This window comes from Hibiscus syriacus, unplaced genomic scaffold, assembly GCF_006381635.1.
Source record: "Hibiscus syriacus cultivar Baekdansim isolate YM2019G1 unplaced genomic scaffold, ASM638163v2 tig00111330_pilon, whole genome shotgun sequence".
Lineage (NCBI taxonomy): Eukaryota > Viridiplantae > Streptophyta > Magnoliopsida > Malvales > Malvaceae > Hibiscus > Hibiscus syriacus.
The window spans coordinates 1,092,198-1,107,457 of record NW_024063059.1 but is presented as its reverse complement, the minus strand read 5'-3'; the positions used below and the strand labels follow the sequence as shown (position 1 = coordinate 1,107,457).

At 34.9% G+C, this 15,260-nt stretch overlaps 1 protein-coding gene across 1 annotated transcript; it reads left to right on the top strand.

The window, feature by feature from the left end:
- The first annotated feature begins 9,050 nt into the window (after positions 1-9,050).
- Positions 9,051-10,931, top strand: LOC120158685. The gene is made up of 5 exons (XM_039169481.1): positions 9,051-9,341; positions 9,790-9,855; positions 9,950-10,033; positions 10,153-10,158; positions 10,866-10,931. Exons 1-5 carry the CDS (start codon positions 9,051-9,053, stop codon positions 10,929-10,931), a joined length of 513 nt encoding a protein of 170 aa, XP_039025412.1.
- Positions 10,932-15,260: the final 4,329 nt, after the last annotated feature.

Genomic DNA, 15,260 nt, shown 5'->3' with positions numbered 1-15,260 from the left:
TTGGAAGAGAGTAGACTAATTTCCTCACAAGCTTTTCATTTGAAATGATCTCTCCATATGATTTGAGGCCATTGACAATCGTTGAGAATCTATTCGTCATAGCTTTGATATCTTCATTTGGTTTCATCCTGAAATTTTTATAGCTATGCGTTAGAATACTAATTTTAGACTTCTTTACCTCATCGGTACCTTCATGAGTGACTTGAAGTTTGTCCCATATTAATTTGGCGGTTGTACAAGATGAAACTCTTTCATATTCATCTGGTCCAAGAGCACAAAATATGCTATGAATGACTTTGGAGTTGAGCTGGAACATTTTTATCTCTCCTTCACTCCACAATCTTGGATGAGTGAGAGGCTTGATGTATCCTTCTTCTACGACATTCCATTCTCCCATGTCACTTGCTTGAATGAAGTACATCATCCTATTTTTCCAATAGGCATAGTTAGCCCCATTGAAGAAAGGAGGCTTGTTGACGAGCATCGAATCGAGATCGGAGTCAAAGTTTGAAGCGGAAGCCATTGATGACTTTGATTATCGATATAACTCTTCCCAAATCGACTCAAGAGGAGATTAAACCTTCGAATGAGTTAGGCTCTGATACCAATTGTTGAGTTAATCGATCGATGAAATCGGCCAAGAGGGGGGGTGAATTGGCAATTAAAATTTTGGTGGAAGCTTTTGCAAAAAATTGAAAAGATTTGTACAGTGATTTAGAGTGGTTCGACTTTATCAACCAAAGTCTACGTCCACTACCTTAGCTATCCACACTAAGGATTTTCCAACAAATTCACTAATTTTTTCTTTCTTTTGAGGCCAAAGAGATAACCTTACAACACCCTCAAGAATATACTCCAATTCTTGAGAACACTCTTTTCTCAAAGAGAAGATTATAAATTTGCAAACTTACAAAAAAAACCTCACAAGGCAAATATGTTTACAGAATTCTAGAATAAAGAAAGAACACTCAAGAATAAATACAATTGAGCACAATAAGTGTTCTTGAAAGCAAGATCAATATTGAATGAAAAATAGGCTTGAAATGCTCAAACTTGAGGTTTGATGATTTCTCTTTGATTCTCTCTTGATTCTAGTTGCTTGCTGTTGCTTACTTTTTATCAATGGCTTCTAAGCTTGTTTAAATAAACCTTGAATCACTTCTGAATGTTGGGGCTGATTAGTTGAGTTAATAGAGACGTTTAAGTGTGAAAACAATTAATTAAAACAGTTGGGAGCGTCAATGCATTGATGCATACCCATGGTGCATCAGTGTAAAATTCAAATATTGTGACCGTTGGACCCTTAGTACATCGGTGCACTAAGAGTACATCGATGCATCAAGTGTATTCGATGTTTCAAAATAGCCAGAGTGCATCGATGCATGGCTGGTGCATCGATGCATCAAATGCATTCGATGTTTTCATAAAATCCTTAGTGCATCGGTGCATGGTAAGTGCATCGATGCATGAAATGAATTCAATGTTCAATTTAATTCATGGTGCATCGATGCATGGATTGGTGCATCGGTGCATCACTCTGAAAAATTGATTTTAGGCTTGATTTTGGTTCAAAATACTTTGTGAAAATTGTTTCAAAAATATATTAAGTATAAAACACAATTTTACACATTTAGTAAGGTTTGAAATTGTTCTTAAAAAACTTGGAGTAATAATTTGATATTCGATTAATTGAATCGAATATACTTAGAAAATCTTTTGTAAAATCTTAAAATTCATTTAAACTAATTTTGTTATATCGAAACACAAAAATGTTTTCAACAAAGTAAATATTCGTTAGACAAATCAACCACGAATACCAAAATTGAACTGAACGGAAGTACAATATATATCTGAAATTCAGAGACGTCTGAATTACTATGGAAAACTCTGAAGTAACCTAGATAGACCTGACTGCTAAAGGAACTAAGTAACCTCAATGACTTAGGACTAAATGAGTGACTTGGATAAGTATGGAAACGTTGATGAACTTACCTGATGTACTGTCCCTATGAGTTGTAAACTACGAATCAAGTATGCCGACATTTTCCTGATATTGTTGCAACATGGGAATAAAATAAAGACAATTGGAATATTTGTTTGTCTCCTCAAGATCTATTTAGTGATGATTCTGAAGGTGATCAATGGACAAGAATTGTTAGTATTAAAGAGTGTATACCTTGGAAGGGCATTAAATGAACCGATTGACATGCATTAGTCTTTTAGTTGTTCAGCTTGAGTTATTTCGATAATCCGATAGATCGACACAGATTGTAAATGTCTTGAACCTTCATTTCTTACTAATCAGTTTCATGTTATCCATCCTGATAACTACCAAGTGTCTCTGAAAAATACTTGGACCCTCTAGTGTGTTCCCTATGTACTACATAATTGGTTTATCAGTTTTGAAATGTGGGACACCGAAATCTATGGTTTACTATTTTATTGATGCACCGACTTACTGGTGATGGCTTATGAACTATGATTGTTATCTGATTATTGGTTTTCACTGGTATATGATCATGATGATTACGTATTTATGGAAATTCTGCTTACTGTATAAATTGTATCTTGAGATACCGATTTTGGGTAGGACTGGAACATGGAGGTACAACTCTGATCAAGTTGGTAAATCTTTATGGACCTAATATGACTATTGGGTAGGCTCTGCGGCCCCGAGATCATTCTTGGGTAAGCCCTGTGGCCCTATAAATTTTCTTGGATAGGCCCGGTGGCCCTGAGATCATTCTTGGGTAGGCCTTGCGGCCCTGACATCTTTCTTGGGTAGCCCCCATGGCCCTGAGAACTTTCTGGGGTAGGCCTATAGGACCAAGATGCTCCCTTAGGTTGGCTCCTTTTGCTGTGTGCTAAGGGTAGCCCTTATGGATGAAGTTATGGGAAACTGCATAATGGAATATGGTTGGAGGGTTTCGTTATGGTTTTAAAAGATTTATATCTTTTCACTGGTTTTGATTGAAACACACTAGACATCCTATTCGATCTCCTGAAAATGTGATACTATGAATGCTTCCTATGAACTGAAATCTTCATGGCTTATACTCGTTGAACTACTAGTGAGACCCCAAATTATTCCGAAAACCAGTATACGTCTAATTTAATAAGGAAATTATATGGTTTTTCATTTATCTGCATGTCATGTAGCATCAACTGGTAGTATTGTATTACTGAGCTTCCCAAAGCTCACTCTGTTACTCACCTTTTCAGGTTAAAAGAATCGTATCAGTGTATCTATCAACATCAGTAAGGGAGTTCTTCCAGCATTACTTGCAAAGTATGGTACATGTGATTAGGGGGAATGTAGGTTGTATTTTGTTTTATATACTAGTCTGAAAATCTATTTTATTTTTGAATATTGATAAAGTTTACTTTTGTATTTATAAATGATTTTATGAGTTTACACGTTTTAATAAAAGTTTTACATTTTTCGCTATTTTTACGGTGGGTCGCTCCTGTGGCCCTAATGTGACACCCTAGATCGGATTGGGTTACCCGCATCGGTCTGGGGGGTTATATTTAGTAGTATCATAGCTTTAGGTTGAATTAAAATTTTTAAGATAGATCGGTCAGTCGAATTTCAAAATATGTCTAATCAATACGTACCCCTAGACTATAATTGTACCTCTCTGAGCCGGAAGTCCAAGGTTGAGTCCCTCTCTGTAACGAGTAAATATAAGTATTCTATCTGTTAAGGCTCTACCTTTGCATAAAGAAATACTAATAACGTCTATCTAAATTCTGTAAAGTACATCACGAGCCATGTGAGAGTTACTTATCCGAGAAATTTTGACCCGACTCCAGAAATGAAATTGGGATATGTTATTGCTCTATGAATCTATTATCGTAACCAAGGTTGAATTGATTCCACAAGGATAATTCTATTCAGATTCTTTTATTGAAATGAGGGAGAGTTCTGACGAAAATGTATACTCAGTTGGTTAAAGATTAGTAGAGGATCGGTACTTCTGTAAAAGCTACTGGAAGACATTGAAGAACTGATGGAAGCCTCATTTCTGCATTTCTATGACTTGAATGAATTTCAAGGAGAAAATTCTTTTAAGGAGGGGAGAATTGTCACACCCCAATTTAGGGGCTAAATTTTAGAAATTATAAAGTATTGAATTTAAATGGTATTTTGGAAGAAATTGAGAATTAAAGTGTAAAATTGCAAAATTGGTAGACCATTTTGGAAATTATAGAAAATTGAGGGACCCAGTCCTGAATTTACCTATTTTTCTTATGTGTTGAATTATAAACTCTCTCCCCTGAAACAATCTGGTTTTACCATATTGTTTTTCCCATTTCTTCTCCACTGTCAACCCTTTTTGTAACTCCAATTTCTCCACCGTTCAACCACCGTTTTCGAATTGGAAACCACTATCGAGTTCCTTGTCGACCGGAGAACAAAACCCCTTAAACTTCTCGTCGTGAATTATCACCATTCGCCATAAAATTCAACTCAAAGTTTTGAAGTTTTTAAACTCCACCGCCGTGAAAATCGTTGATTCGTCGTCGATCGTTTCTCTATTTTTGACTCCTCCCGCACCATCATGTTCCTTGCATCGTTCCGAGTCAACCGGTCTCATTCTTGTCTCGGACGTCGTCGCCGCGTGAGGGGGTGAGGAAGATAAAGTTTTTAACAATTTAAAATCGAGCTCTCCACCGTTCAAATTTGTGAACCGAGCTTGGTAAGTGTCTTAAAATCCCTAAAAATAATTTTAGAAAATTTTATGGATTTTTTCGACCTCATAGGTTGCCGCACGCGCCCCACGCGCCACCCTTGAGAGTGGGGAAAGTCTGGACATCTTGAAATGGGCTGACCTATTGACCAAACCGAACCCGCTGCCCGCCTGCTTGACTGAGTCAACCCGCGCTGAGTTCACTCGGCCGAGTCCACTCACTGGGTCAACTCTTTGACTTTGATCGAGTCAACCCGTTGACTATTGACTTTGACTGAGTCAACTCGTTAACTATTGACTTTGACCAAAAAGTCAAATTTTTCGAAAGTCATATTTTAAGTTTTTCGACGTCCTGAGTCATTCCGAATTCTGTTTCGCCAAATTCGAACCCGGTAAGCTATTTTTCACTGATTTACCAATCGATACGATCCGTTTTTCGTAATTAAGTTCCGTTTCTGATGAAATTTTTGTTGTTATGTATCTGAGAAATTAGTGAACTTTGATTTCAAGATTAAGGGCGTTTAAATGGAATTTAAATGGTCGATCAATATGACATTAAAATTGAGGTAATACATGTTGGTATTGGTAAATGCATGAATGAAAATGTTTGGTTTTATCTGGATAGTTAATTAATTCCTACACTCGATAAGAATGAAGTAGGTAATTGAATATGTCTCAGATGACTAATACATGAAATTGGAGGACAGTTGGAATTAAATTATAAGTTCTGGATTAAGTGATAAAGGAATTAGCCATGGATTTGTAAATTATAATTTATATAATTAAAGGTTAAATGCCAAAGTTATTTGGATGAGAAATTATGAGAATACTCTGGTTAAGTAAAATTATGAAAATAGCCTTATATTGTAAAAAGACAAAAATTGTCCTTAGAAGTTGGATAATAATCTGAAAAGACATATTGATCCGATGAAACTACTGATGTGCATAGAAAATGCTAGTTTTGCTTAGAAAATATGGATAATTGAATTCTAGTCCCAAGATGGCTTGTACAAGATACTAGAAGTTTGATAAGGAATAATTTCAAGTTTAGAGATTATCTGGGAAAGCAATTAACCCTAGAATGTATAAATTATAATTATCCTTGTTAAGAGTTTTAATACTGAAATTTCATGGTTAAGAAATTACGAAATTACCCTTGAAAAGAAAAAGTAGTCCGAATTGACCCTGAATGAGAAAGTACCCAAGAAGTCATGCCTAAATCGATGAATTACTAATTTCATCATTAAGTTCATACATTTACACAGAAAATTTCTGATAATCCATAAATCTCCGAGTTATGAGTAAATACCTGTAGAATAATTTATCGAGGGCGCTATTTTGTCAGAATTGTTCGAAAAGACTGAAATAGATGATAAGTTTGAATTTAATAATAAGATGGACAAAAAGAAAGGATTAAAATACCCTAGATATGTAAAATGACCAAAATACCCCTGGAATGGAAATGACCCAAGAATATCACCAAGCCAGGAATGAATGGATATCCTCAAGCTTTGAAATGACGGGAATAACATTGGGCACCAAAATGACCAAAATAACCTTATGGCTTAGAATAAGTAAATGTCCTGGATTAATTAAGGAATCCAAATAAACATGGGTGTAGTACTACCCTTAAAAGTTATGGAACAAAACTTAAGTGAGTCGATCAACTCTAATGATATGTCAGTACCTGAATGACATAAATATCTCTTGAATACGTATTCGTCTTCTCAAGTTTGGATCGATGATAATTCTGGAAAACTCTGAAGTAACCTGGATAGACCTGACTGTTAAAGGAACTAAGTAACCTCAATGACTTAAGACTAAATGAGTGACTTGGATACATATGGAAATGTTGATGAACTTACCTGATGTACTGTCCCTATGGGTTGTAAACTACGAATCAAGTATGTCAACATTTTCCTGATATTGTTGCAACGTGGGAATAAAATAAAGACCATTGGAATATTTGTTCGCCTCCTTAAGATCTATTCAATGATGATTCTGAAGGTGTTCAATGGACAAGAATTGTTAGTATTAAAGAGTGAATACCTTGGAAGGGCATTAAATGGACCGATCGACATGCATTAGTCTGAGAGTTGTTTAGCTTTGGTTATATCGATAATCCGATAGATCGACACAGATTGTAAATGTCTTGAACCTTCATTTCTTCCTAATCAGTTTCATGTTATCCATCCTGATAACTGCCAAGTGTCTCTAAAAAATACTTGGACCCTCTAGTGTGTTCCCTATGTACTACGTAATTGGTTTATCTGTTTTGAAATGTGGGACACCAAAATCTATGGTTTATTGTTTTATTGATGCACCAACTTACTGGTGATGACTTTTGAATATGATTGTTATATGATTATCAGTTTTCACTGGTATATGATCACGATGATTACGGATTTATGGAAATTCTGCTTACTGTACAAATTGTATCTTGAGATACCGATTTTGGGTAGGACTGGAACATGGAGGTACAACTCTGATCAAGCTGGTAAATCTTTATGAACCTAATGTGACTCTTGGATAGGCTCTTCGGCCCCGAGATCATTCTTGGGTAGGCCCTGCGCCTTGGGATTTTTTTTGGGTAGGCCCCGTGGCCCTGAGATCATTCTTGGGTAGGCCTTGCGGCCCTGACATCTTTCTTGGGTAAGCACTGTGGCCCTGAGAACTTTCTTGGGTAAGCCCATAAGCCCAAGATGCTCCCTTAGGTTGGCTCCCTTTGCTGTGTGCTTAGGGTAAGCCCTTATGGATGCAGTTATGGGAAACTGCATAATGGAATATGGTTGGTGGGTTTCGCTATGGTTTTAAAAGATTTATATATTTTCACTGGTTTTGATTGGAACACACTAGACATCCTATTCGATCTCCTGAAAATGTGATACTATGAATGCTTCTTATGAATTGAAATCTTCATGGCTTATACTCGATGAACTACTAGTGAAACCCCAAATTATTCCAAAAACCAGTATACGCCTGATTTAATAAGGAAATTATATGGTTTTCCATTTATCTGCATGTCATGTAGCATCAACTGGTAGTATTGTATTATTGAGCTTCCCAAAGCTCACTCTGTTACTCACCTTTTTTTAGGTTAAAAGAATCGTATCAATGCATCTATCAACATCAGTAAGGGAGTTCTTCCAGCGTTTCTTGCAGAGTATGGTACTTGTGATTAGGGGGCATGTAGGTTGTATTTTGTTTATATACTAGTCTGAAAATATGTTTTATTTTTGAATATTGGTAAAGTTTACTTTTGTATTTATAAATGATTTTATGAGTTTACACGTTTTAATAAAAGTTTTAAATTTTCCGTTATTTTTACGGTGGGTCGCTCCGGTGGCCCTAATGTGACACCCCATATCGGATCGGGTTACCCGCATCAGTCTGAGGGGGTTACATAATCTGAGTCATGTTAGATGATAATCAGGTAAGCCATGAAATATTATACGAATTAAACTTTTATTTTAAAATTTATTATTCACGAATCAAGTGATTTGTGATATTAGTGGTAAAAAAATTGTTGTTATTCCTTGAGGTCTCGAGTTCGAGTATCATGAATGTTAAAGGAATGAATGTTCAATTTCAAGTGATTGATATATATCAAATATTGATTTATAGTTACCTAGTTTAATAAAAAAAATCATTATTAAATAAGACCTAAACTGAAAAAGAAATCTCATATTAGTTATTATTTATAAACTATGCAATCAAATTTTACATATTTATTTATCGTAAACTTTAAAGTTAGAGTTCAGATAAGACAATATTTCACTTCTAGACTTACTTGAATATCACCTAATTTGATATGGATCAATTTATCTTTTAAGTCTATAATCAATGGTGTTACTAATTTGGACTAACCAATAACGACTTAAGGTAGAAGCACCGAATTATGTTAAATTAAGATAAAAAAAAACTAAATCCCAAAATTTAGCACAATAGAAGGACCAAAACTAAAATTAGACCCATTCTTAACCCAAGGATTTTTATATAGGATATCAACCAGCTGTTATAAAAAAATCAGTGGATCTTTCATCAGTGGTTTAAACTTCTAAGTAGTTTGGAGTATTGGAAACTGTGAGTCTACCTGTCAAAGATGGAGTGCAGCCATTTTTGTTCAATTTCTAAGCCAACATCCGAAATAGCACGCTTGGAAACCACATGTTCAAGCCATTTCAGGCCCAGGGTTGTTAAGTGCATCCCACACCAAATATTCACTTCTTTCAAAGTTAAATTCTAATGGTTTGGTTGATGTAGCATATCCTCAAAGATTGTAAACCATTGAATGTTTGTACATTCGTACGTGGTGCTCGAATTTAACCACCAAAGTCATTTGGTTCTTGTTGATGTATGAGAAATAGTTTCTTCACTGAAGGTTTGTTTTTTGCAGGCATATCTCCAAAGGCTTCTTTTGCAGGTGCTCCAAATAATATCCAGGTGCCAAAGAAAGCTGTGAGTTCATTTGAGCAACAGAAACTTGGAGCTGAAGATTTGGGGTATGAGATTACTAGAAGGAATTTGAGAAAACTGTATGGTGGTATTATTGTTGACTCCGAGAGATTACCAGCTAATCCACGTCTTTGCTTCCATGCTTCGTTTCTCACTTTCTCATTGGAAGGCAAAGGTAAATTAATGATCCCTGTTTAGGTTTCTAATTGAAGGATAAGGTAAATTAATGATCCATGTCTAGGTTTCTAATTGAATTCAGAAGCTCGAGCTCGACTCCGTTAAAAATCAAAGTTCAATTTGATTTAAATTCGACTCGCTATCTTAACAAGTTGAGTTGAACAAGGTTCAGCTCGACTCGATAAGTTCACAAACAACTCATTATTTTCTTAGTAATTATTTAGGATGTTGATAGTATTGCTTTTAGAATTGATAATATATTATTGTTAAACATTTTTTTTCCAATTGTAATATGTTAGTTTGAAATTTTTGTGGATAGTTACTTTCGTTATAATATGTTAGTTTGATATATTTTACATATTATTACTTTTTGAGTTTAGACTTTGTGAGCTCGTGATGGACTCGCTCGATGTATCTATTTACAACTTCTACTCGAGACTGATATTCAACCATCAATCTGCAGGAAAAGAAGGGAATTTGGCTCAAGTTACCGGCTGAAAAATCAGAGCTTGTACCAGTTGCAGTGAAGGTATGTTCCGGACATTAAAACTGGCATGCAGAAAGCAGAAGTGAGTGCAGTTAAATTTCATGGAAAATTGTTTGAAGTACAATGGGTGATGCAGGAAGGATTCCGAGTATCACCACGCAGAGAAAGGTTATGCAATGTTAACTTATTGGCTGCCACAAGGACCCAGCGTGTTTCCTGGGTAATGCTTCCCATCAAGTTGCGGTTGGAGGATTTGTCATCAGTGACAACGAGGTACCGAATCTCTTCAATATTTAACTTAATGTAATGTAATGCAAGCATTTGAAATGATGATTGCAGGTTCTGGTAGTATGAGAGAAATACTCTGCTCCAGCATTTATTGGTCTTTGGAAAATACCTACAGGTTTAATAGCTCAGGGACCTGAACCGAAACTTTTCACAAAGTTTTAGATCAACAAACTAGGCAGTAGAAAGAGTAATATCTTATTTTTCCGGGTAAAGTATACAAATTATCCCTGATTATAGGTCGTTGTTTTGTTGAGTCCTTCAACTATAGGACGTTTTATTGATTCTCTCGACTATTAAAAGTAGCAAAATAATCACCAGACTATTCATATATTCCAAAATCGTCCTTTTTCGTTAAAAAATTGACAGTCGTCTAAACTGGACGTTAACCTGCTGGCATATGATAAAAACATATTTTAATGATGTCTACTGGCATCGTTGTTGCTTTCAAGCACTGGCTCGACGACATAATGTTTCAAGCATTGACTCAACAACATAATGTAAATGAAGAGTCAATCCAAAAAATACAACTCAAACGATTATGGTCGAGTTTGAGACATCCAGCTCAGACGACCATCATTTTTTTAACGAAAAAGGGACGAGTTTGAGACATATGAACAGTTGAGGAACAATTTTATAACTTTTAATAATCAGAAATTTAATAAACAGTGCCCTATAGTCGGGGACTAGATAAAGTAGTGCCCGGGGGATTATTTATGTACTTCACCCTATTTTTCAATGTCATAAACCTTTGTTTGGTATGGCAGTCTGAGGAGATTTATACAGGAGCCGTAAGAGAAGTCAAGGCTTCACCCGTTTCCAAATACGAATAGAATAATAAACTTACTTTTAGGGAAGAAAAAAAGAGTGAATAATTTGTGAAATGGATACAATCTTGATACATGCATCATAAGGCTCACATCAAAGGAAGAAGTAATAACTCTTCCAAATGATCCACTCGTCCAAGGCTTAGCAAAGAAGACCAGAACAACAACAGACTTACAATGACTTTTTGAATAGGATCCTGATCTTATTTGATCAACATGTCTTCTGGATATACGATCTTTTATATCTTAGCTTTCCAACGGTTCTTGAATTGCATCAATCCGATATAGGGAACTCAAGATATGACCATTTTAGTGAAGACAATGCATGCAGAAAATCTTATACGAGATTAATAAGGGATTTTGTAAATGTTACGAATTTTCAATATTTTTATTGATTTATTTGTAATATAATTTAATATAGAATGATGCATTGTCTTTTAGGATTATATTTATTATTTTATTATGAATTAATGTTGGGTTAAAACATTATTTTTAGTTTATTATTATTTTATTGGAATTAAAGTTAAGACATGTTTAGTTTGTTATTATTTTATTCATTAGTTATTTAGGACATTTAGAACTCATCCCCTATATAAAGGAGATTTCATTCAACTTTTTAAAACAAATTTCTTTGATTAATAATACAACGAGAGTTCGTTTTGCAAGTGCTGATTGCCTTGTGCATTCGAAGCTTCTTCTCCTAGAGTTCTTTCAAGTTCTTGTGAGGGATATTAATCTTCACATTGCAATTTGCCTTTTCATCGCGACTAGGAGGCTTGGTTAGATCCATATTATCGAGTTTGCCTTTTCATTGCGACTAGGAGGGTTCGATAAGACATTTATCCATCTATTTTTTACAAATCCATTATCACCATCATAATCTTTACCATTCACCTTCATAAGGGAGATATTTTGATTTCTTGATTATCATACTTTATTCTCAATTTATTCATATTTTGTTTATCTTGTTCTAACCTTGTTTTTTTACCTTGTTTCCAGCACTCAAAAGAAACTCTAAAAGACTCTAACTGTTGCCGCTACCTTCTCCTATTCATCCCCCTTTGTTCTTCATCGAGTCTAAAGCTTTTTTAGGTTTGATTCTTCAACAAGAGCAATGTTCATTAACCCACCATGGCTTTCCTATCAATTGGTATTAGATTTGGGTCGATTCTTGGAAAGAATCAAGCAATCATGCTTTTTGCTGCACAAAAAACTACTAAGGTACCCGAACGGAGCTAGTTCACAAACGATTCATAGTTTTATATTTTTTTGTTTAATTTTAACTTAGATTCAAATCCTTCTTGTTAGTTTTCTATTTTTCATCCAAAAAAATAAAAAAATAAAAAAAAAATTCAAAAATTGAAAACGAAAGAATTTAGGGCTGATTTTTTCTAGATCTCATATTCATCCTAAGAGTAATATCCAATCCAAAATTCACCCCAATAGGAGTTCATTAGATTCTTCAAATAAATAGTTCAAGTTTCATTGGCAGATTCGGTCTAGAATCTTGTCGAATTTCTTGAAAATTATAAAAGAGGAATTTCATGGTAAAAATTTCCAGATTGAAACTAAATATATTGAAGATCATTCAAAAAAACAATCTGAATTTTTTGAGATCAATAAAAACTTCGAACAAAACGATCAAGAAAAACATACTTTTTGAGGACTCACCGTTCAACAGAGTTTACTGGATACTACTGAAGGTATTTGGTTCTGAAAATTTACAGGTACTTTCGAAACACATCAAAAGACATTCAAGAATGTTTTTAGAATTTTTGGACCCGGTAACCCTCTCAAAAACGTTATTCAAGTTGACATACCATTTCTAGGTTTCTGGTTTGGTTCTTTTTTTTCTTCTTTGACTCTTAGTGCTTTAGGTTCCCTTGTTTTCACTTTTTATTGTTCTTTTACATTGTCTAAAACAATATATTCCTTGTCTTAGTATGAATAAAGAGTTTGCATACTTATTCTTTTTTGCACACTTATTCCTTCTTTACATTCTCATTCTCTTAGAGTCTAACCCTTGTTTGGCCTCTTAGAGCTTTTAGGTTTTCTTACTGCCTTTGCTAGTAATCAAACTTTGATACGAACTGTGGAAGAATACTTGGTAAAGTGAGTTTTAAAGAGTACAATATCGGCTTACTTGCCTCTCGTTGTGTTATTTTCTTGGAGTGACTTATGAGGTTTCTTGCTTTGTTGAGTTTTCTTTCTTTTATTTTTATTTTACTTTAAATGATTCATTGAGTGTTTGATTTTCAGGGTGTTTGAACTAAGACAATTTTTCTGTAACCCCCTTAGACCGATATAGGTGGCCTGCTCCGATTTGGGGTGTCATATTAGGGCCATCGGAGTGACCCACCGTGTAACTCTAGGGAAAATTAAATTTTTTGTTAAAACATGTAAAATCATAAAACAATTTATAAACATAACAATAAAATTTAACATTATTAAAAATAAAGCAGATTCCAAACTCGGATATAAAAACAATATACAACTACATGCCCCCTAAACACACACACTATACTCCGTAAGCAAAACTGGTGAAACTCCCTTACCGTTGTTGATAGTTGCACTGGTTCAATCCTTTTAACCTGTAGTAGGTGAGTAACAGAGTGAGCTTTAGAAAGCTCAGTAATACAATATTACCAGTTGATGCTACAGGACATGCAAATAAAAGGGAAACCATAAAATTTCCTTATTTAAACAGACATATACATATTTTCGGGAAAGGTTGGGGTTCCATTGGTAGTTCATCAAGTAGAAGCCATGAAGATCTTAGTTCACAGGAAACATTCATAGTATCACGTTTTCAGGAGATCGAATAGGATGTCTAGTGTGTTCCAACCAAAACCAGTGAAAAGATATAAATATTTTTAAAACAGTAATTGTTTACAACATATTTTCAAAACCATAGTAGAACCCTTCAACTGAAAACCGTTATGCAATTCCCCATAACTGCATCCATAAGGGCTTACCCTAAGCACACAACAAAAGGAGCCAACCTAAGGGAATACCTTGGGGCCCGAGAGCCAACCTAATGTTCACCTTAGGTCCGTAAGGATTTACAGCTGGATCAGGGTTGAACCTCCATACTCTAGAATCTTACCCATATAAAAATCCAGTAGAAATCAATTTTAATCGTAATATCTGGATCGTGATCCTGTCATTTGTCATAACCGTGATAATGAAATAAACCGTATAATTGATCTCTGCCTGTACACCATAAGTAGTCCCGTGATTAATACAAGGGAGTGCCTTGAGGCCTGAGAGCCTACCCAAGGATCACCTTAGGTCCGTAAGGATTTACCAGCTTGATCGAAGTTGTACCTCCATACTCCAGTCTACCCAGATAATGTCCCAATAAAAAAATTCAAGTAATAACCAATGAAACATGAAACCATAGTTCATAACTCAATAAATTCTATGATTCCATAAATTAAGAACAATTCATATTTTTCATTGAAAACTGAAAATCGGAGAACACATACCATGTTGCCATGGTTCATAAAATAGAAAATCAATAATTTCGTTAAAACTCATTTCAAAACATATAAAACTGTCATGTAGTACATGTGGAACACATTAGAAGATCCAAGTATTTTTCAGAAGCATAGAATATTTATTAGGAAAACGTAAAGCATATATGCTTTGATCGAATTCCATGAACGAAGTCCAATTAAAGGGATCAATTACTAATGGATCTAATCAGACATTTAAAGTTGATACTTTAGGATCCCACTATAATTCAGGTGCATCAGGAAATTGCTCAGGAACCCTTGCACAAAATAATTCTAAATTCAAATTTACGGAGAGTGATTCCATTACTCACCATCAGGGGTATTCAGGATTTTGAATTTAATTATCAGGATTTTAAGTCCAATGGAACCAAATGGGTATTCATGATCCTTTTCATCTGAATTAGTTGTGTGATCAGATATGACCAGAGTGATTTGAGCTGATAAGAGAGAAATAAAGGTTCAAGACATTTACAATATGTTTCGATCTATCGGATTATCAAAATAACTCGAGCTAAACAACTCCTAGAACTGATGCATATCGACCGATCCATTCGTTGCCCTTCCAGGGTATTCAATCTTTAGTACCAACAATTCTTGTCCATAGATCACCTTCAGAATCATCTCTGAATATATCTAAAAGAGACGAACATATATTCCAATGGTCTTTATTTTATTTCCACATTGCAACAATATCAGGAATTGTCAACGTACTTTAATCTGTGGTTCATAACCAATAGGGACAATACATCATGTAAGTTCATCCACGTTCCCACTCATCCAAATCACTTACTTAATCCTCATTCATTGAGGTTACTTA

Coding starts and splice junctions, on each gene's coding strand:
- LOC120158685 (XM_039169481.1), top strand. CDS start 9,051: ATGAGAAATAGTTTCTTCACTGAAGGTTTGTTTTTTGCAGGCATATCT. Junction 9,342..9,789: donor AAGGTAAATTAATGATCCCT/GTTTAGGTTTCT, acceptor ATCAATCTGCAG/GAAAAGAAGGGAATTTGGCT. Junction 9,856..9,949: donor TTGTACCAGTTGCAGTGAAG/GTATGTTCCGGA, acceptor TGGGTGATGCAG/GAAGGATTCCGAGTATCACC.